Here is a 22,070-nt window from a genome sequence, read left to right as displayed (position 1 = left end):
TGCCTTCATGACCAGGGCCCCAGCTGCCAGCCTTAGTCTCCAGTCAAGGCTCTGCTTCCAGCCCCGTTCCCACCCCCAGCTGTGGCCCCAGCCTTGGCCCCTTTACCCCTGTCCATGTCCCCCACTCCTGGAGCACCCTGGATCCAAGGGGAGTGGGAGCAGAGACATTAGTAAGGGGGGCATAAGGTAAAATGTTCGGGAACCACTGTATTACATGGTGCACTTAGACAAAATGAGATTTTCACTCTTCAAAAGCAATAAGCCTGATTCTGAGAAGTGGGCTCCAATTTTGATGTCACATTTTTATGCCTTCAGGTAACCAATGGCTGATCACAACACTTAAACATCCAACTATCTCATCTGCAGGCACATGCAGGTAGCTGGATGTGTCAGTGCTCACACAATTAAGTGAGGGCACAAAAATCACAGAAGGCCTAGTTGAGGAGCTTCTGAAAATCAGGGCCAATATGTTTTTGGTCAAAACTTGACTTCCTCTGCAAAAATAATGAAAAAACGCATGCAAAAATTGAGATCTGAGAGCATGAATAATTGACTGAGGTATAATGTTATATTGTATTATATCTACATTGAAAAAGATTCTGATCTCACCAATGTCAGTTTTACCCAGTCTAACTCCATTTGCGTCAATGCATTTACTCATGATTTACATTCGATACAAGTGAAATCAGAAATAGGTCTGATGACTTGATCAACATACTGGCTTCTTCCCTTGGAGGCTTGTCAGTTTCCTTGAGCTATGAAATTTCCCTGGTAGATGTTTGCTGCTAAAGGGCAGCATAATCATCGCTCTGTTAGTATAAGGAAATGGGTGTTGTAAAAGACTCTTAGGATCTCAATTATTTAGTCTGCTTCATGCTGTTAAGGTCTAGGCCAGTTTTATTTCTCTCATATTTTGAAAACCAAAGAGCATCTTGCATTTCAGAGCCAAATATGTTTGCATATGATTTCGCCTCAGTGAAGGAAATAAGACAGAGGATTCTGGCTTGAAACAAAGAATTATTGGTTGTAATTATTTTTATATTCCTTGCTAACTTCACTGACACATTTATTTTTGGATACTGTATTATGGTGGTAATTAATCGCCCTTTTTTCTCTCTAGCCTCTTCCTCAAACTTATTGGCAACATTTCTAGATCTTTACATATTCAAAGCATCAAAGACCTCTCATCTCATAATGCATTTTACTGTGAGCTGGTTTTTGAGCAGGCAGAAATATTGATAGTTTTCTAAGAGTCGTTAATGCATCCTGCTGTAGCTTAGAAGTGAGCAGACTGCATGACTTGTGAAGTTGGAAATCTACTCTTAGACATAATTAAAATGTTCTGTACATGAATTGCAATGAGGTAGGACTGTGGTAATTTGCACTACGCTCATCCTCATGCCTCATAATTCACAAACACATACACACAGTGGTTTGTCCCCACTTCTGAGCTGAGATTTAGCATCAGATACTTTAGTGAAGTTTCATATTATTAAGACTTCAGTACTTTTATAAAATATACTACAGAATATTAATTAGTTTTATACTAATTAAAACAAAATTATTTTTGTCAAATAAGTGAACAAAGTGCATTTTCAGTTGCATTATCCTGTTTTTATGTTGCTTTTGTTCTCTTAGGGCCAGAGTATTCCATTTTTGCTCAGGTTGATTGTACCCTTACTCCACAAATAGCCCTATTGATTTCAGTGGAACTACTCACAAACTGAAGTCCTACTCAGCCTGAGTTAAGGAAGAAGAATCTGGACCTTATTTGCTAATTTTTAAATTTCAGTAAATCACAAACAGTCACACAGTCACCAGTGTAGTACCTTGTTCTGCATGAATAAGGCCCAGATCCTTAAAATTTCTTAGGCACTTATCTCCCATTGATATTAGTTAAGCACCTAAATGCCTGTGAAGTCCTGACCATTATTTCACTGGTATCACTCACTGGTATAAGGTCCTATGCAACATGAGTAAGAATGACTGAATCTGTCCAAGTGTGAATGAGTGGAATTCAGTTATAGCTATGATAGCATTCCTTGACACATGCAACTTGGTGTATACCAGTGGTACAGGAGCGCTAAGTTATAAAGAAATAAATAGATGGGCTGCAGCTACAATTATTTATGATGTCGCCTGAACTTGAGATGAAACTGTTTCCTCAGTGCATTGCTGTTCACTTAGGAACAGATCACAAAGCCTTTACTCACCTTATTACATTAATTGTGCGTCGGACATGTGAGGAATATAACATCAAACCTTGTTCGCCCGGGAATCTGTAAGCCCAGTAATTGTACCACAATCCAGAGTGGTTTCATCCCACTTATATGGTGTGCTGAGAGAGGTCTCATCTTACAAAACCCTCATTACTGCAACAAAATATATTGCCGCTCCCATTTCTGGTATGTTCATAAATAATGAAAACTTAAAACTACATTTATGAAAATGATGATTATTTATTTGTATTACCATAGAGCCTAGGAGCGTAGGGCATAGGACAATCCCTACCCCAGAAAGCTTTAAATCTAAGCATAAGATAAGAGATAACAGATTCAGACAGACAGAAGGGGGAGTACAAGGAAACAATAGTGACCTGCCCTTATGACCCCACACAGTGGAGTAAGGGGGTGCAAGGTGGCCCTTTATTCCCCTGCACTGACTATCCCCATTGTAGATCATAGCATGGGGGGAGTGAAACCTCTGTGGGGTTGCTAGCCCTCCTCCCATCCAGGTGAGCAGATAGGGGTGGGAAATGGGCATAGTGTCTGTGCTGCCCCAGATGTGCTGACTTGAAGAACTGAGCCAGCATGGAAGGCGAAGTATCTGCTACTGCTACAGATAAAGACAAGCATGTTTAGACTCATACTAAAATAATTAAAGTAAAACCTCAATATATCAGTTGATAGCCATAGCAGATGACTTCACCACTGTAGCAAGGGGGCACTGGAGAGGAAACTGCCTCAGAGGTGCTATTCCAACTCTTACTTGCAACAAGGACAGCACAGCTGCATGCCACCCTTACCCAGGGGAGATTGTAAACTCTGCTTGTTCACTTACTGCCCCATTTGTAAAATTCAGGAGTAGGTTGTGTCTTCTCCACTCTCAATATGAATTCTGATATGTAACAGTAATTATTTTGGTATGAGTTTAAGCATACACACCCTCGTGTCTATAAATAAGTGAGCTGAATCACCCTGGTGGACTCTTATCTAATTATAAACCAAATATATAGTGACACAAGGGTAGTCAGTGGGGCTTGAACTTTGGATCTTCGGCACCAGACCCACAAATTGCTATCATCTGAGCTAAAATACTATTATAGCATAAGAGAGTCATAAGTAATAGTTATAGCTGAAACAAAGAGCTCAGATATAGTTGCTAGGGCTAGCCATTAATGGTTGACATAAGCACAGGAACTAAGTCAGAGTATTACATAATGCTACACTGTAGCAGGATTTTGAGCTTCTCCCTTCTGTCAAACAGTGACCAGAACAGAATTTTTATTTAGTCTGTTAGGCTATGAAAAGAAAAGGTCTTCTCTTCCCTTCTACCTGTCAGCTCATGTGCAATGGGTTAATAGTGCATTTGATTACATAAGATAGAATATACTTTAGTTATTGCACTTATGATGTGTGATGCGTATACTATTCCTGCTAAAACTCAAAGAACTAGTTTAGGATGCTTTCATTGAGATTGTCACCTTGTATATACTATATGCTTTCCATTGTGTAGAACCTTTCATTGAAGAATCTCAAACAACTTCCCAAACATTGTGTAAGTCTCACAACACCCCTCTCAAGTAGGAAAGTATTATTATTATTATCACCCTTTTACAGATGGGTACACTGAGGCACAGTAATAAGTGACTTGCCCATGTCAAACAGCAAGTGACTGGCAGAGCAGAGTATACACACCATTGCACATCCTGTACATACCTAGGACCTAATACTGCATCCATTACTCATGAAAGTAAGTGGTCGATCCTGGTTTTTAATTTAGCAAAAAAGATCACTCTTTCAAGATTATTTTGCCGCCATACCACTTTGTCCCGTGGTCCTGTCAAATCTCACAAGCAAAGCAAGGTTAGGTATGGTTTATATTTGGACAGGTGATTTTTAAGGAATGTGCAGGTACTAACATAAGTAACAGTCGTCTCTCAGTACCACAGTATGTTGTGAGGAGTCATTGGAGGTGCTGTATTGCTAATGAATTATAAAAGAAAGCTTTGTCACACTTGTTCTCAAGTGGCACTTTTTGCAAATGTTGGGGTATATAACCCTGAAGTCATGGCCATTTTCCAGCTCCGTTAGTTACGTTCGGCCTACCTATATTCTCCTTCCATTTCCCACTGAATGAAATATTCATTTTCCTTTTTCTCCTAAAACTCTTGAATAGGTTTGCTATACCTGCCAAATTCCACCCTATAGATGGCTGTGTTTCAGTGGTGGGTGAAGAGATGCCTCTGAACAATTTATATATCCGTTCCTAAAGCCATTTATGTGCTATAAAAGATTAAGCTTGTTTAGATTGTAAGCTCCTCTGGGAAGGGAAAAGTGCCTTCCAGTGTGTTTGCCCAGCATCTATTTCAATCTTGATTTGGGCCTTTGGATACTATCACTGTATACATTATTATTAAATAATAAGACCAACAGTTTTACTCTTATGTACCAATTTAGAGTTTAGTGTAATTTCAGAGACTGTTCCTGCCTCAGACCGACTGTGATTAACTCTCATTTCCCCCTTGTGTCTGTTGGTTTATGTCACTTTAAACTTCCAGCCTGAACATTATTTCTAGATGTTCTTCAGTAAATATTTTACATAGTGGCACAAATTGATAATGAGGAAGCTGAAACTAGATGACTCAAAGATTTAGTGATGGGCTACTGATCCTTTCACCTTGAACTTATTGGTTCAGATGTGACTGTGGTTTGCTGTGCTGAACATTATTATTCTCTGAAGGTGTTGTTTTGTGTTTGATATGAACTTGAGGTGCTGATTTCAGCCCAGTTCCTGTTTGGACGAGTGCCCAAATAAAAAATACACACTTGCTACTAATTGGCACCGGAGTTATCGGTCTTAGTAGAGAGGTCTAGAATATATTTGAAGAATGAAATATCCTTCGACCCCTACAGATGGCCAGTCTAGATCGGGCTTAAAACTCCTTTCAAAAGCACAAAAAATCACCAATATAGAAAAATCAAAATATACTAAATAAGAGTTCTCAGCTCTAGTTTCAACAGATTTTCACAGGAAAGTTAAACCACTTGTAGAACAACTTCTACAAGGAAAATATAGAAAATCAAAGTAGTACACTGCTGGCACACCTGCTTAGCTCAAGCATTGCAAAAGCAAGCTGCTGTTTGATCTCCCGCATCCACTTCCACGCCCACTGAAAATGTGGTGACAAGCCGGAAGAGGCAACAGGAGATAACAATAAACTAGCAACATCAAAAACTTCCCCCCCGCGCATACACACAGTGGCAATAACTTAATGATTGTTATTAAAAAGGAAATGTCACAACAGGAAGCATGAAAACAGCATCTGAAAAAATGCACTGGCTATTGAAAACTCTTTCGTTTCATGTTCAGCTAAATGAACGTTTCAATACCAGATTTTATTTAAAAATTCCAAGAATAAAGGGCAAGCCGCTGCCCTCTCCCCAGCTCCTGATTCTGACCTCCAGAGTTTGTCTCCATGTTTTTTGCTATAATATGCCCTGTTTGCTGGTACTTGGATTCTCTCCTGGCTGTAATCAAGTCCAATCTTTTGGCTGCAAGGCATTAGCAGTAGTAGTGGTACATATTTATATTATGGTAGTGCCAAAAGCCCTGGTTAGGATTTGGGGTCCCATCGTGCTGGGCACAGTATAAACACCGAAGAGAGACCATTCCTGACCTGAAGGGCTTATGGTATAAAGATGCAAATCAAAGAAGGATAAGGGATGTGGATACTGTTAGATCTCTTATGCCTGGACCCTGGAACCTGCCAATTAGGACATGGACAGATTGCTAAGGAACCTGCTTGTTTATTCAGCTGCTGCGTTGCTTCTTGCTCCGCCACACTCTTCTGATCTACTTCTAGAGATCTGGATACATAGAGATGCCTTCTAGTAATTGTGCATGTTTCACGACTAATCACATCTTCCCCCCCCCATTGAATTGTCCCCCTCCCCCAAACATGTCTAACTTAACATTATAAATTGCAGCTATAGCTAAGCAGGTCAGAGTAGGCTATCTGAGCACTCCCAGAGTGAGCAGATTATTCTGCTTTTGTACCGTTCATCAGCCTTACCTATCAACTATCTAAAACTACAGATTGAGTCACTTAGGTGATTTCGTTTGGTGCACAGGTTCTGGAGTAGATACTTGGATAGATGCTTTGGATAACAATTCAGTTCTGGTTCCTTTCTGCTAGGAATCAAAGGAAATGCAGTGTCCTGTACTTCAGAATTTGGATCCACCAGATCAGATACAGGTAGTGCCATGACACTTTGTTTTGGGGATAAATCCTGAATCTGCTCGATGTGGCAATGCCATATCATAGCAGGTATCAATGCAATGGCATCAAATTAAGGTGCCTTCTGAGCATGGATAGTGCCAGAAACCCACTTGTTGTCACCTCTGTAATCTCAAGCAAGAGCACGTTGTCCCATCCATAACTCGCTAATTGAAGAGTGTCCATGGTCCTTTCTTTGATCATTCTGCTTGTTGATTATCTACCTTCGCAGGTCTGGTTTAACAAATCCAGGTGAGATAAGAGATTGTGCCCTAGGAACAAACTTGCAGGCAAGTGGTTGGTTTTCGCATGTGCGGCATTCAAATAAGCCAACAAGAAGTTTGCAACTTTGGCTTGTAATGAACCTGATTGTTCTGTTGCAGCTGTCAATGCTTGTTTCTTGGTTTGAATAAAGTGTTCTGCTAAGCCATTTGTTGCAAGATGGTATGGTGCAGATGTAACATGTTGATGTCATTATTTTTCATGAAAGCTTGGAAATCCGCTGAAACAAATTATGGACAATTGTTGCTTCCAATTTGACCTGGCAGTCCCATGCAAGCAAAAAGACTTTGCAGAACTAGTATGGTACTTGCAGAAATTGTGGATGACTTGCAGAAAACTTCAGGCCACTTGAAATATCCATTCTCTACTCCTAGAAAATTGGTACCCAAGGATGGGCCTGTGAAATTCAGATGAGTTTGTTCCCAGCAAATTAGCCAGTTCCAAGGATGAATTGTTATTCACCAAGCCAGTCATATTTTGCATCTTCTGACAGCCAGAACAGTCCTTCGCTAACTGTTCTCTGTCTGTCAGTACCTAGTCACCAGACATACCCTCTGGACAATGTCATCATCTTGACTACACCAGAGTGCCCTGTATGCAGCTCTTCTGGGACCCTTGTCTGTAGTTTTGTAGGAATGTTGGCATGAATTCCCCACATCAGACGACTTTGAGCAACTGTGATTTCATTCCTTTGGTGGAAGAATGGCTTTATACTCTCCACTGGGTCTGTCTTCTAGCCTTTTAAGATAGCTTTATATACCTCTGCTAAGGTAATGTCTTTGCACATTTCTTGTTTCAGTATCAGCTGAGTAATAGGAAGTATGCCAACCAGTGCCACATTGAACATTTCAAAAGCTGTAAGTTCATCTTGTTGCATGGAGCTTGTATCCAATAGTGCTAGTCATGATAACCCATCAGCATTACAGTGTTGAGCCGTTCCCTTAAATTTAACATCACAGTTATAGGCCCCCCAAAATAAAGCCCACCTCTGAACATAAGTAGCGGCCATTTCTCGAATGCCACTTTTTGGGTTAAAATGGACAAGGGTGTACGATTTATCATAAGCGTAAACTTTCCTACCATAGAGTTAATGTCTAAATTTCTTAACTCCCCAGACCAGACTTAAAGGTCTATCTGGGCATTGTTGTGTTCTGCTGGACTCAGGGATCTGGAAGCAAAAGCAATAGGCTGTTCCTGACCATCAGGTATCACATGGGAGATCACTGCTCCAATTCCATTGGGTGGCAGATCACATGCCAAGGAGATTGCTAGCTCCAGGTTGTAGTGAGTTAACATTTGCAGCTTTGCCTTCTGGCAAGCCTCTTCACATTGCTTAGTCTGTTTCCAGCATTTCCCTTTCTGAAGCAACTGATTCAGTGGATACACTGTTGCTAGATTTGGCAAGAATTTATGAATTTAATGAATCTGATGAATGAACGAACCTGTGGCACATCTTCAGGGTAAAGTGCCCTCGTAACTACTTCAACTTTCTCTGGTGATATATGCAGTCCTTTTGCATCTATGATGTGTCCACAGTATGTAACTTGAAGAACTGTGATGCAGTGAACTAGACCCAGAGGTCCCCTGCTGGAGGCCTCACAGTCCGACCATACTGTTTCTTAGAGAGGAGCAGAAGAGAAGTCCTCCACGTGGCCTAGAGTTGTTGCAGGGAATCAACCAATGAGGAAGGTTGCAGGGAGCAGCTAATCAGGGCCCAGCAGACTTGCATGAAAGGAGCTGCAGGGCCAGAGTCAGTCAGTTCCTTGCTGGAGCCAGAGGGTGCAGAGGCTTGCTCCTGGCTGGCCAAAGGGAACTGCAGATCACAGACAGATCAATGCTGGCAGGGACTGGGAAAGCAAGAAAGAGCTCCTGGCTGGCTGCTGGGACTGAGTAAGGACTGAGCCCAGGGAGGGCTGCAGGAAGGCATGTCTCTAGGGAGGAATCCCTGAAGGTATGGCTCCATACCAGGGATAGGACTATTTAAAGAGTAAGCCCAGGGAGGACTCCAGAGATACCAACAGAGGGATACAGGGATAGGCCCATGGTGAACTGTATACCCCGGAAGGGGTCTGTTCTGTTTCACATACAGACTCTATGTGTGACTTGGCCGGAGGGCTGAGTCACTGAAAACCTGCCTGAGAAACTACAGACAGGGGTCACCACAATCAGAGAGAGTGCAGGCGCATGAAGTCAACCAGAAGGAGACAGTCATGAGAGGTGGGGGCCACCCCATTACAAGAGCTCACAGTTCACCTGTAATCCGTATTCTTCCAACCTTTTGAAAACTTGTGCCTCATTCTTCAAATGATCCTCATCACTGGATCTGGTGCCAATGATGTCATCTAAATATCAGCTACAGTATTCCTTGGAATACATGATCCATCACCCTCTGCCAAGCTGCAGAGGTGGATGCCACTCCAAATACCACTCAGTTGTACTGGAACGTGCCTTTTTCGGTGTTGATGGTGAGGAATTTCCTCGACCCTTCCTCTATTTCTATTTGCAGGAAAGCCTGAGCTAAGTCCAGTTTTCTGAATTTCTTCCCTCTGGCCAGTGATAAGAAAATGTCTTCAATGCGAGGTAAGGGTTATTGTTCCATCCAGAGTACAGAATTAATGGTCACCACAAATAGTCACCACAAACCCTTACTGCATCATTTATCTTCATGACAGGAACAATGGGAGTTGCCCATTCAGTCCACTTAATCTTGATTACTATGCCATACCTTCTAGACATTCCAGGTCCTTGTGAGCTGCATCTCTGATGGCAAGTGGTACTTGATGAGCCTTGAAGAGCTGAGGGTTTGCCCCTTCTGGGAGTATGATGTTGGCTTTAATGCCCTTCAGATGTCCAATGCCCTTCTGAAACACTGGCAGAGTTCTAAATAAAATCTCTTCCAGCTGCTGTTGTGAGCTAGCCATGGACTTGAAGAGCCTTGATCAATTGCCAAACCAAGTGAATACTGTTCAGCCACCTTCATCCAAACAATGCTGTTTGGCTGTTCCATAAGTACAACGTTCCATAAGTACAGCCAGCAGTCTGACATCTCCAAACAATGATGCATAGAGCATTTTGCAGAAAAACCCTTAGAGATAGCTGAGCACTTTAGATCCCATAAGTACAGCCAGCAGGAAGATGAAACCATCATGATGCATTGGGCTACACTACAAAGATTAGCAGAACACTACCGTTTTGGAAATACTCCCTGCAAGTTGCCATGAGGGATCAATTGGCATGTGGTATTAGAGATGAAACAACCCAGAAGCATCTTCTAACAACCACCACTTTCACATTCAAGAGAACTATGGAGATAGCTACTTCTATAGCAGTGCTGACAGAGTCAAAATGAGTTTCAATCAATAGGTAAAAGTGGACACTCTACACACAAATTACATTATATTCCAAAATGAAGAGAAAAGACAAAGTCACAGTAAATTGCTATTGCTGTGGCAATGGTGAATAAAGTGCAACTGACTGCTGTTTCTGGCCTGGGGCCATCGGCACTGTGGCAAAAAGGGGCCCCTTCAAGGGTCTGCAGGTCCTCCACAAAGAACAAAACACCAAATGATAAGAAGAAGAGACCAGAAACACACCATAAAGTACACGTTTGAAAACAGAAGCTGAAAACAGCGAGGATGACTTCGCCAAGTTAAGCAATGCATGCCTTGAAGTGTGTATCTGGGAGACACCTGTGGTGAATGGGAAACCCCTTGTGATGGAGCTGGACATGGGTTCAGCTGAGTCTGTGATTCCACAAAAAGCATCCCTGGAAATCCCTGGTAACAGCAATTAGGAATGGACTGACATTGTTAAATATGTACACAGGAAAGAAAATCACCCTGTTGGAAGTACACATAGTAAATGTACAGTGCAATAGTCAGTGCTCTTGTAATATTGTCGCTAACTCATCTTTGTCTGGAGATGACAGACTGCCAAGTAGATGATCTGTCTTGTCATCCATACAATTCAGCAATGCAGCCATTTTCTTCTCTTGTGGAGCATCTTGGAGCGCAAAATACTGCTCCAACCACTCAATGTACATAGGCCAGTCTTCTACTGTGCTCTCAAATGTGTCCATATGTTAATTTTGGTACCCCATTACGTCACAGCCCGTGAAACTGTGTTTTCATTATCAGTTGTTAAACCAACGCTGCCTCTTTAAATCTTCACAATGCTGCTGAAGCCGCCTTACTTGCCTTATCTAGCTATAGGCATATTGTATGCTCCCTTCCTTCCCTCAATAAGGCTTGCTGCAGGAGAACCATATACTGCACAACACCCATGTCAGCCACCCTCCCCACGCAGCCACACTCACTTACAGGCTCCTGGTACTGGAGGACAGTTAAAACAGCCAGTTATAGCAAATACTTAATCACAACAATAATTTGCAAGCAGTCCATATGCTGAAATGCATTTGCATTAGCCGTTCATCAAAGAGTTTTAAATGATGAACAGTTTTGCAGAAATCGACAGGTGCACTGTTCTTAGCACCCAGATATCCAGCCGAATTCAGCAAGTGCCCAGGCACCTCTGGAAATCAAGCCTTTAAAGACTCTTGACTAATTTGGATTCCCATGGCAAAAAAAGGAACTACATTTGTTGAATAAACTGTTCCCTGAGAACCAGCTTAAACAGAAACCCTAAATAACTTCTGATTTTTATTTGGTCTGTTATATTTCTTTTAAGTTTTTGCTACATGAAAACCCCAACTGTGTTATTAGGGATGTTTGATGAGAAGAGACATTTCTCCAACTACAGACGTGTCTCCTTTAATAGAGCATCATTGTATTTGCTTGAGAATAATTTCAGCACATCATTCCTGCTACAATGAAAAACAAAATCTTGTACAGTGTAGTGTTACTGTACAAACACTACTTGCTAAAAAGAATTGCTGCAAAAGTAGGAACGTGGAATGTCAAACTCAATGTTCCATTATGGTACTTACCATGAGATGTATGAACAATGCTCAACCTTGAAAGCATAATTCTTTATATGCAATGACAATCCTGAGGTATACTTTCATAGATACTTGGCTGTAGTTTCATTATCTGATGCCCCATTCTCTGGAAGAGCATTCTGTTGTATCATGTTTTCAAGCTTTCTCAGCCTCAAATGCAAATACGCGTGATGTAAACTATCATCTCTTTGACCCCAGTAGACAGACAGATTCAGTCAGGCTGCTTTAGTTTTACACCTAATCTCTTGATCTTTAAGGAAGTCTACATTAGTGTAACTTACCTACTGAGGAGCCAGAAAAAGGTGCAAGTACAAAGCACTCATTGACTTGAACTTACATCTTATACCTTCCAGATCTTCAGTGTGCAAAGTACACAATAACAGACTCCCATACATACTGGTAGAGTAGATGCAACTAAGAATATGGGAATCTCACCTCAAAATCCTCACCCTGCTTTACTCTGTCCCTTACTCTCTCTTTTTATCCTCAAACTATCTACGATCATGGGACAGTGACTATCAGGAAAGAACCCTTCTATTAATACAAACAGATTCTGAAGGCAATTTATTAACCTGTAGTAAATGCACCATACTGTAATCAAACATTGTGCTGTGTACCATAGATTACAAGAACTTATCTCTTCCTTCCATATTTCATACATACTTATGGTCTTATAGCTTACTTGGAATAATTCAAAATCCTAAAGTTGAAACACTGAAACAAATAGGCACAGATTCTTGGCTAATGAGGTGTCTTGTTATCCTGTTGGTCCTACCATCAGTAGCCTTAAAGTGACTGGCAAATGTTCAGTAACTTAAAATCCCTAATACATTTCACTCATTTCCACTTTTCTCATTCTTCTCTTAATGGGTTGCAGAAATGTAACCTAAGATAAGATATGTCTTTAACTTGTGCAGCATGATGCTGATGACCCTTCTGATTTTGGTTATTGTCTGAATTTCTGTATACAGACACTTTTCTCCATTCAAAAGCTAAGAAAGGAAATGCATTTAGATGATACTTTAACTCCCAATATGTTGTACATTGCAGGAAGCTTAAAAACCTACTTGTGTCTCAGAGAATGAATCATGTGTTGCAATGTTACCTCTTGCAGAGCTTAAGGACTCAGGTACCACGAAGTTGTGATGACCAAAGTTATCTAACTATGTTATGGCCACTGAACTGTTTGCAGAATGGGCCAGCAAAGTATTCATTGGACATCTGATTCATGCCTGAGGATCGTCAAATTGAAGACCAGATATAGAATGTGCACATTCGTGGATAATCATCTTGCTATACTACCCTTAGTTCAAAAACATTTCACCATCTTCCTGCTAAAAAAATCTGTATCACTCTGAGTGGATGATTTTATCTCAGACATCGTTGATACCAGAGAACTCAGAGGCAATGCGAAGGATTGACAAGAAGCTTACTTGAAGAAAACCTACAGTGATGGATGTTTGGGACTGAGATGATGAAGCTGGAAATTAATATATTGTATTTTTTGTGCCTTTATATACTGGCTGGCAGTATTTGTTGGTGCTGTTTTGCACTCTAATAATAAGTTACTTTTAACTCCACAGATAGCAAAGGTAAGTTAAAGCTGCAGTGGAAATCTAAGGAGATGGAAATCCAAGTATATGCCAAAGGAGACAACAAATGAAGTCTGCAAGAAAATGCAGACCTTGCTAAGGAAGTACAATATGACCAAAGCATTTCCAAGCTACTCTGGAATGCCATTGGTAGGGAGATAATATAATTCACTGTACAGTGGCCATGCAATGGATTTTATTCTTGCTGGTGTGCATGGCACATCATATTTATTAGCCAAGCAAGATGGAGAAAATGTGTTATCAGAACGGGGGAGCTGATGGATAGGGTTGTTTTGTATCATTGTTGCTTTTATCTTTTGGCACACATTAATGTCCTGGACACATTACCTTTCAGACAAAGATCCTAAGTGTGGTGTGCATCCGGGCAGATCCACCACAGGGCATGGAAATGCCCGAAGTCACACATATAGCAGATATTTATTCAGTGACACCCAGAGAACTCCTGGTGGGTGATGAAATAGTTCCTGAGGATTACCAGGATGAGATGAGATATGGGAACTGCTACCACGTATCACTATGCATCTTTGAGAATTAACCGAAGGCCTGGAAGAGGAGGGCTTTATCAGTGCAACATAGACTCATTCACCACTTTCTGTGTAGTCTTTGGCACAGAGCAAAGTTGATGGGTCCCTGGATGGGGTGGAGAATGCTATGGATGGATGGGCTAAGAGGCCACACATGGGACCCAGGCATTGCATGGGAAGAAAAAGAGCCTACTAGCAACCACACCAGTGTATTCTATAGACACTATGAGTTAGCCCTATGTGAGCAATAAATATTTTGCTGCTGGTGGACCAATTTTCCACAGCTGGGGAATGGTGCTCCCTAAGGTACCGATCACCTCTAGCAATTGGGAGCAGGAGTTTGACAGCCAAGAGCAAAGACATTTTGACTGCTGCTGTTCACTTCTAGCCATGAGAGCCCTTCTGGCCACTGAGCTTGGTTGCTTGAACCTTGGGAGACTAGCGCAGAGCAAGAGTCCTTTTCTGCACAACCTGGTGCAGACCATGATGGGAAGCAGCAAGCAAACAGTTTCACCATCTGATAGCTATTGAACTCCTTGTGAGCTCCAGGAAGAATATACAGCATTGAGTTCCACTCTAAAAATAATTATTTCTCTTTTTAAATATTTCTGTTTATTAATAAAGCTGCTTTATTTTCAGTTACACTGTATTGTCTTTTCAGTATTGATTTGGGGTTTTCGTTCTATTCTATTAGAGGCCATCTCTCCTCCCTGCCACCAACTTAGCAATTCTCACTACTTTAAGTATAAGTTTTTCACGCATATTCTGCTTGTGGTTTGGGATGTTAAATGGGTTTTATGTGCATATGATTGTTTTTTAGAACAGCTTTTCCATTGATTAAAAGATCAAAACTGGGTACATTTTTCAAGTGCAATATGACACACTAATAAAGCCAGGCAATAAATGCTTTTGGGCCCTGCTATTGAAAAATCCTCAGCATTTCCCTTCTTTAATACTTCACAACCAGTTTTCAAAATGAGCAGCAGCATTTGCTTGGAAGCAGCCTTTAGTTTACATCAGAAACAGCCCAATGAAGCCTGACTTTGCCTTTACTCAGCTCTTTTTGAACAGGGACACAGGCAGATGTTAAACCGTTCATTTTGCCACAATTTGCCATCTGCCTTTGGCTGTGCTGGGAAGCAGCCAAACAAGGCGGCATGCCTGTTTCTGACTGAAGGTAAATGCTTGTTGAACTACTAATAAAAATCCAACACAGGATACATTTTAGAACATAATAGTCACTTTTAAACAAATTTCAAACCCCAATAAATGCAACAGCAGCAATAAGAAAAGATCCACTGTTGGGAAATAAACAACTAGTATTATACATTTAAACAAAAACACACTTTGGTAGCTGAAGTGCAAATATGTGCACAATTAGCCACCCCATCCTACAAGGGTGGAAGCAGCAGCTCTTCGGCTTCCTATCTTTGTGTAAGCAAAAGAATTGCAAAAACTTATACACAGTAGCCTAAAGATGCTAAAGGTAGCATAGCCTGGAGGAATGAGCAAAAGGATTCTCGTCCTGGTTCTGCCACTCCGTGGCCTGAGATATGTCTCTTTGTTTCCCCAACTGTAAAATGGAGATAATAATACTCTCTTATTTTGCAATGGAGACAAAATAATTAATGTTTGTGATAAAACTCAAATACTACAGTGATTTTAAAAAAAGCCCTGAGGAAGTGAATAATTCTGTATTCATTGCAGGCTTTAGAAATAAGTTAGAACCACTAATTGAATGACCAGGATAAAAACACTGAATGGCTGACTCATTCCCTGAGCACTATCCATCCTGTGCACTGAGTGAGACAGGAATCCTGTGGAAAAAGTCGTCTGGGATCATGTAGTTAAAGACTGTATCATAACACCTACGCCTCAACAGGTCTGTGTGCCTAAATGTATAGGGTAGCTCGGTACTATATATCCTTTCCCCACTCTGTTGCTGGCTGTGTGTGTGTACAGTGCACAGAGTACAGTAGGGTGTGACACACACTAACACCTATCGATATCCTTTTGCTTCTGACCTTACAAACTGTTGTCTTGAGCACTGTCAGTCTATAAATGTCAGCTGCAATCCAAGAAATGCATTTTAAATGTGGGTGCAAACATATCTATTAGTGATAAAGCAGAGCAGCATGTTTTGCCTTCCAGGAATTCAAACCCTCCTGGTTAAAGTTACAGGCCCAGTAGTAACATCTCAAGGCATGTCCTTTACTGACATGGTGAAGTGATGAGATCCCTATGCAAAGTTTCTGCTGATGAAGTGAAGAAGCGTTCTTCTTCCCATTTGTTAACACTTGCTGAAAGTGAAAGAATATATTGTATAGTCCAAAAACCTTCCAGGACATGTGAGCTGGCTGATATGCTGTGCTCTGTGCTATCTTAGTTAATGATGAAAGTCAGACCCTTTAAAATAGCCTGTGGTCTACTAATTATTCAAATTAATCCCCATCAGATTAATCATCCTCTCAGAGACGGTAGCTAGGTTTCAGAGTAGCAGCCGTGTTAGTCTGTATTTGCAAAAAGAAAAGGAGTACTTGTGGCACCTTAGAGACTAACAAATTTATTTGAGCATAAGCTTTCGTGAGCTACAGCTTCTTTCTGGTAACATAGGTGCAGCCCAAATGAGGATGCCTGAAATAGTGTGGTCTAGAGAAAAATGCACTGCTGTGGCAGATCTAAGTTCAAAGTCTGACTCTGCCAATCATTTGCAGTTTGATCTTGAGTATGTCACTTCACTTCTCCATCTCAATTTCCCCATCTGGTTATTTAACTATCTGCCTTACAGGGGTGTGGTAAGGCTAAATTAGATAATATCTGTGCAATGCTTTGAACATGTAAAATGTACCCTGGTGTCATTATATAGTTCAAATTGGTGGGTTGAATACTCCACCTGGCCATCCCACAGAAAAGCTAATTCAGGGTGGAACTTTCGCATTCTCTTCTGTCTTCATTTTGAGAACTACAATTTTCCTCTTAATCCCTCTGCTCGTCCCACCCCATGCTTCCAACCCCTGATTTCTTCCCAGAATGTTTAGTTTAAGAAAGAAGGCATGTCAGCGTCACCCTGGACAGAACTGAATGCCACTGAGTTGTATGTCAAGGCACAGTCGATGGAGGCCTTCATTCTTCTCTGTTGGAACTCACATGTGTATCCCCTTTAATTTTCAATAGACCCAGATAATATTTCTGTGATCTGGCCACCAAGCATCCAGTATTCTTATTAAGCAATTTTTAAAGCTATTTTTACAGCAAATTGTGTTAAAACTTATACCACATAAAAATTAATTACACAGAGCTCCTTTGTAAAGCACTTTGAAATCTACAAATGAGATGTACTATATAAGCACTAGGGTGGTATTAGTATTATTTTCCATTGATGTTTTAAAAATAGCTATTGAAGTCAGTGGGATTTGCACCTGTTTATGCTGAAGATAACTTTGGCCATTCACTATCTTGAAAAACTTTTTTTTAAAAAAAACGAGCCTCACCTGAGGTGTATTTATGTGCTATAATTTTTGTGTAAAGATCCTGCTGCCTTTCAATCAGTACATGTCTGTCATCTTATCTGTATTTCAGTTTTACAGGTATGTTAATGTTTCAGGGGATTGCTTACTGCTCTAAGCTCAGGTTTCAAATGAGAGAGGGGTCCGCTCAGTCCTCCTTCCTTCTGAGGTGTCTAACTAGAGTTCAGTGCAGGTTACCATGTGTGGCTCTTTCAGATGAGACTCAGAAACTGAGACCCAGTCTTTTCTTATGGACCGTAAAGACTCTGAAGTGATGGGTAAATTACCCTTATAGTAATTTATGCTCCTTACACCAAAGGCTTTTAAAGTACTAAGTAGTAAAACTAAGTAGCCATGGGATAAGAGGTAAGGTCCTTTCATGGAGCAGTAACTGGTTGAAAGAGGAAACAAAGGGTAGGAATAAATGGTCAGTTTTCACAATGGAAAAGTGAACTGGGGGCGGGGTCCGCCAAGGATCTGTACTGGGACCTCTGTTGTTCAACATATTAATTAATAATCTGGAAAAGGGGTGAACAGTGAAATGGCAAAGTTTGCAGGCAATATAAAATTATTCAAGATAATTACATCCAAAGCTGACTACAAAGTGTTACCGAGGGATCTCACAAAATGGCAAACAGAATGGCAAAATTCAATGCTGATAAGTGCAAAGTAATGCACACTGAAAAAAAAAATAATCCCAACTATATGTATACAACGATGGGTTCTGAATTAGCTGTAACCACCCAAGAAAGAGATCTTGACGTCACCATGGATAATTCTCTGAACACTTCCATGCAGTGCTCAGCAGCAGTCAAACAGGCTAGAAGTATGTTAGGAACTATTAGGAAAGAGGACAAAAAAGATGTAAAATATCGTAGTGCCACTACATAAATTCCTGGCATGCCCACACTTGTAGTACTGTGTCCCGTTCTGGTCAACACATCCCAAAAAGGATACAGTGGAACTGGAAAAGGTTCAGAGAAGAGAAGCAAAGGTGATTAGGGAAATGGAATGACTTTAGGGTGACCAGACAGCAAGTATGAAAAATCGGGACAGGGGGTAGAGGGTAATAGATGCCTATATAACACAAAGCCCCAAATATTGTGACTGTCCCTATAAAATCGGGACATCTAGTCACCCTAAATAGCTTCCATATGAGGAGAGACTAAAAATATTAGCACTGTTCAGCTTAGAAGAGAGACGATTAAAGGGGAATATGATAGAGGTCTATAAAATCACAAATTATGAGGAAAAAGTGAATAGAAAAGTGTTGTTTACCCTTTCACACAATACAAAAACCAGGAGTAACCTGACCAATTTGATAGGACACAGGTTTAATAAAAACAAGAGGAAGTACTTTTTCACACAACACACAATTGCCGTGGGTGTTTTGATGGCCATAAGTACACCGGGTCTCAAAAAAGAACTGGATACGTTCATGGAGGATAGGGACATAACCCCATGCTCGCGGCAACCTGAAATCTCTGACTGCCAGAAGCTGGGAGTGGAAGACAGGAATGGATCACTCCCTAATTGTCCTCTTTGATACACGCCCCCAGAAGCTCTGGTACAGGCCACTGTTGGAGACAGGATACTAGGCAGGATGGAACATGGTCTGACTCAGTGTGGCAGCTATTTCTGTTCTCTTCATCCCCTCCAAATTTGGCTCCGTGTCATTTTTTATAAATGCAACATTTTGCCCATTTTATTAGTCAAAATGTCAGTGCCCCCCCCCCCCCGCATTTTTGTGTTGTGCTGCTTAGTAGTCAGCCAGAATTTGCCTGCTTTTTGCTGATCACTGAAGGTGTGTGTGAATTCTCACTGAAATCAATAGGAGTCAGGATGCTCAGCACTTTTGAGGTGTAAGCCTATAATGTATTGAGCAATTTGGGATGAAAAGTGAACTTGTGGGGAAAAAAGGACAGTCTTTGGTTTACCTGATATAAAATGCATATATATAAAACAAGTAATAATATAGAATAAATATTTGTGTTATGTGTAGATTTTCACCTATTGTTTTGTTTCTTGTAGATTATTGGAACAATTCCACTGATGCCTAATCCAGTCCCATCCAATCAGGCAGCAGGAGGAGCTCAGGGCCTTCAAGTGCAGCCAATTACCCCACAGTTATTGACTAATGCCCAGGGTCAGATCATTGCTACAGTCATTGGAAACCAGATACTACCAGTGATCAACACCCAAGGAATAACACTATCACCACTCAAACCAGGCCAACAGGTAAATTATCTATAGCTTCAGTGATTTCAAAAGCAGCTGCAACAGAAATAACCATCTGCTCCTTACTCACTTTCATAGCCTTTTTTCAGAGTTCCCTGTTTTGTTACCATTCTGTGTCATGGAATAAAAGGTATATTTTAATTATAATCAGACTCATTCAGGCAGGGGGAAAAATTCAAATAAGTAGTTTTGTTTTTCTCTCTTATGAGCAAAGTACTTCAACCAGAAATGTGTTATTCTGAAAGGAAAAATTGTTGTCTAAAGTTGAATGGAGTGATTTATATTGCAGGCACTTCCATAATAGTTCATTTCAAAAATATAGCAAGTTTCATTTTCCTTTAAAAAAAACCGAGACTATTCACTAATTTGCTCCATTAAAATATATATATATGAGTGTATGCACAAAGGAAAACAAGGGAAAGGTTGCAGTGAAAAAATGTCATTCAATATAATGTACCATGCAATCCACAAATTTCAGGATGGATGTAGCAACCTCATATAGTCCAGAAAAGATTCTATAGTTCATTAAATCCTTCATGATTGTCTAATGCTCAACAGGCAAGATTAATTAGTTCTTGTCATGTTTGTAAAGAATCAAATGCTGTCCAATCCAAAACCTTTTCATTTGAAAAAGGAAAATCCAAGTGTAGAACAGATCTGTGCAATGATATCACGCTGTGATTGCCAAGAGAAGTCATATTATGAAAGGGTCAGTCATTTCAATGGTCAAGTTATTATGGTGATGGTGTTATTGAATCTCTGTATATTTTTAGACACCAATAAGTCTATCCCACACCCTATCCCTATCCCAAATACTAATTAGCTGTCCCATGTTTGTGAGAACTCTAGGATAGAGTGAACTATAAATTAATCTCAACTGTGCCTTGTTTAGCTTGAGATTTAAAAAGCTAATGAATTTCTAAGATGGCTCTTTTCTTAGGTCTCATACCTTTATATGGCTACAGGGTTCTTTTGCCAGCCTACTCTTTGGGTCATTTAAGGGAGGAATTTTCAAAAGTGCTCAGCATTGGCCCAACTCTACTCCCATTGCAGTCACTAGTAAAACTCCCATCGACTTTAGCGGGAGCAGAGTGAGGCCAATGTTGAGTGTTTGTGAAAATGCCACCCTTAAATGTTTCGTAACAGAGGAATGTAAAGAGCCCAGAGCCCCTGCAGTGGAAAATCTGCGTATGGGTTAGGAAATGCAGCAGGTTTCATCCCACGGTTTCCTTCTGCTTGTCCCACTGAAAGGGCAGGGCTTTCCCTCCCTCTGGGAACAGGCAGGGGGTGAGACTCACAAAAACTGTTGCTCTCCTGGGATCCCCTGGGAGATCCCTGGATCTTAGGACAACGATGGAGCACAGAAGCCTGTTAGAGGTCTAACAAGCATCACAACTCTCTGCCGAGCCAGGTTCCTAAGGAATCCCTGCTGGCTGATGCAGAAGGGGAACCCATTCAAGCTAGAGCTGCTTGTGGTACTAGATCCCGCAAAGTAGGCGAGAAGGGGGCGGATGGCAGTGGAGCCAGGGCCTCATCCCCTCCTCTGCAGTGCTGATGGAGTCAGCCTCACATGGAGAGAAGCACAGTGCCTTTATTAACTGTTGCTAGGTGGTGCAACTAGTTGCAGTGGGACAGTCCAATGGCTGAAGAGCCACTATCTGGTCTTCCCATATTGTATGTCAGTATGTAGGATCTGCTACATATTGTACAATATAAATAAAAAAAAAGAGTACTATAAACTGCCCACCAATAAATGAAGGAAACACAGATATATGTTAAATAATGTATTTGCTTCAAGTTCTATTGAGTAGTAAGGCGAATCTTTAAAAGCAAGCAAATGAGTCCTTGAGGGATTTTATTTTCAAAGGAGAAATAACAAATATTTTTTCAAGATTTATTTAAGTAACAATTTTTCAAAAGATCAGCATCTCCGGGCCCAATCCCACTGACCTTATTCAGTCAAACTCCAGGATTTCAATGGATTGCCCCGAGTAGTTCAGCACCAAAAATATTCCCTTTCTTAAATCTATGGTAAGCTGATGTTGAATGTCCTCCTCAGTGTGAATGTAAAAAAAAAAAATCGAATACAAAATTACCGTTATATTAAAAATACTATAAAAATCACTATTTTGATCGGACCTACAGATCAGAGCTACAGGTGCTCCCTCTACTGGCTCTTCAAGCTTTTACCTAAGGCCCCCAACTAAAGTCAGTGGAGTGTTGACGTTGATTACAATTGGAGCAGAGCTGAGGCCTAAGAACCTCGTCCTACAAGTTGATAGTGCTGATGCTCAGATAAAGAATCAAATGAGATGTAACAATACTGGCAGTTGGGCCCTTTGAAAAGTAAATGGGATTGCACAAGCTATAAATCAGTACTGAAGTTGTCTGTCAGATAACAGGGTATGAACCCGTCTCAATTTTTGGCTGTAGATATGAACCTTCGCACAG

The 22,070-nt window shown here is 40.9% G+C and overlaps 1 protein-coding gene across 1 annotated transcript in view; it reads left to right on the top strand.

Annotated features, from left to right (window-relative positions):
* POU6F2 (POU class 6 homeobox 2) overlaps positions 1-22,070 on the top strand; it is a 369,219-nt gene that overhangs the window by 321,688 nt on the left and 25,461 nt on the right. The window contains exon 7 of the mRNA XM_077809224.1: positions 19,413-19,619. Within this exon, the coding sequence (XP_077665350.1) occupies positions 19,413-19,619 (207 nt within the window). The remainder of the gene's footprint in view (positions 1-19,412; positions 19,620-22,070) is intronic.

Source organism: Eretmochelys imbricata, chromosome 2 (assembly GCF_965152235.1).
Source record: "Eretmochelys imbricata isolate rEreImb1 chromosome 2, rEreImb1.hap1, whole genome shotgun sequence".
Classification (NCBI taxonomy): Eukaryota; Metazoa; Chordata; order Testudines; family Cheloniidae; genus Eretmochelys; species Eretmochelys imbricata.
Note: the sequence above shows the minus strand (reverse complement) of the source record. Positions and strands in the feature narration are given on the sequence as shown.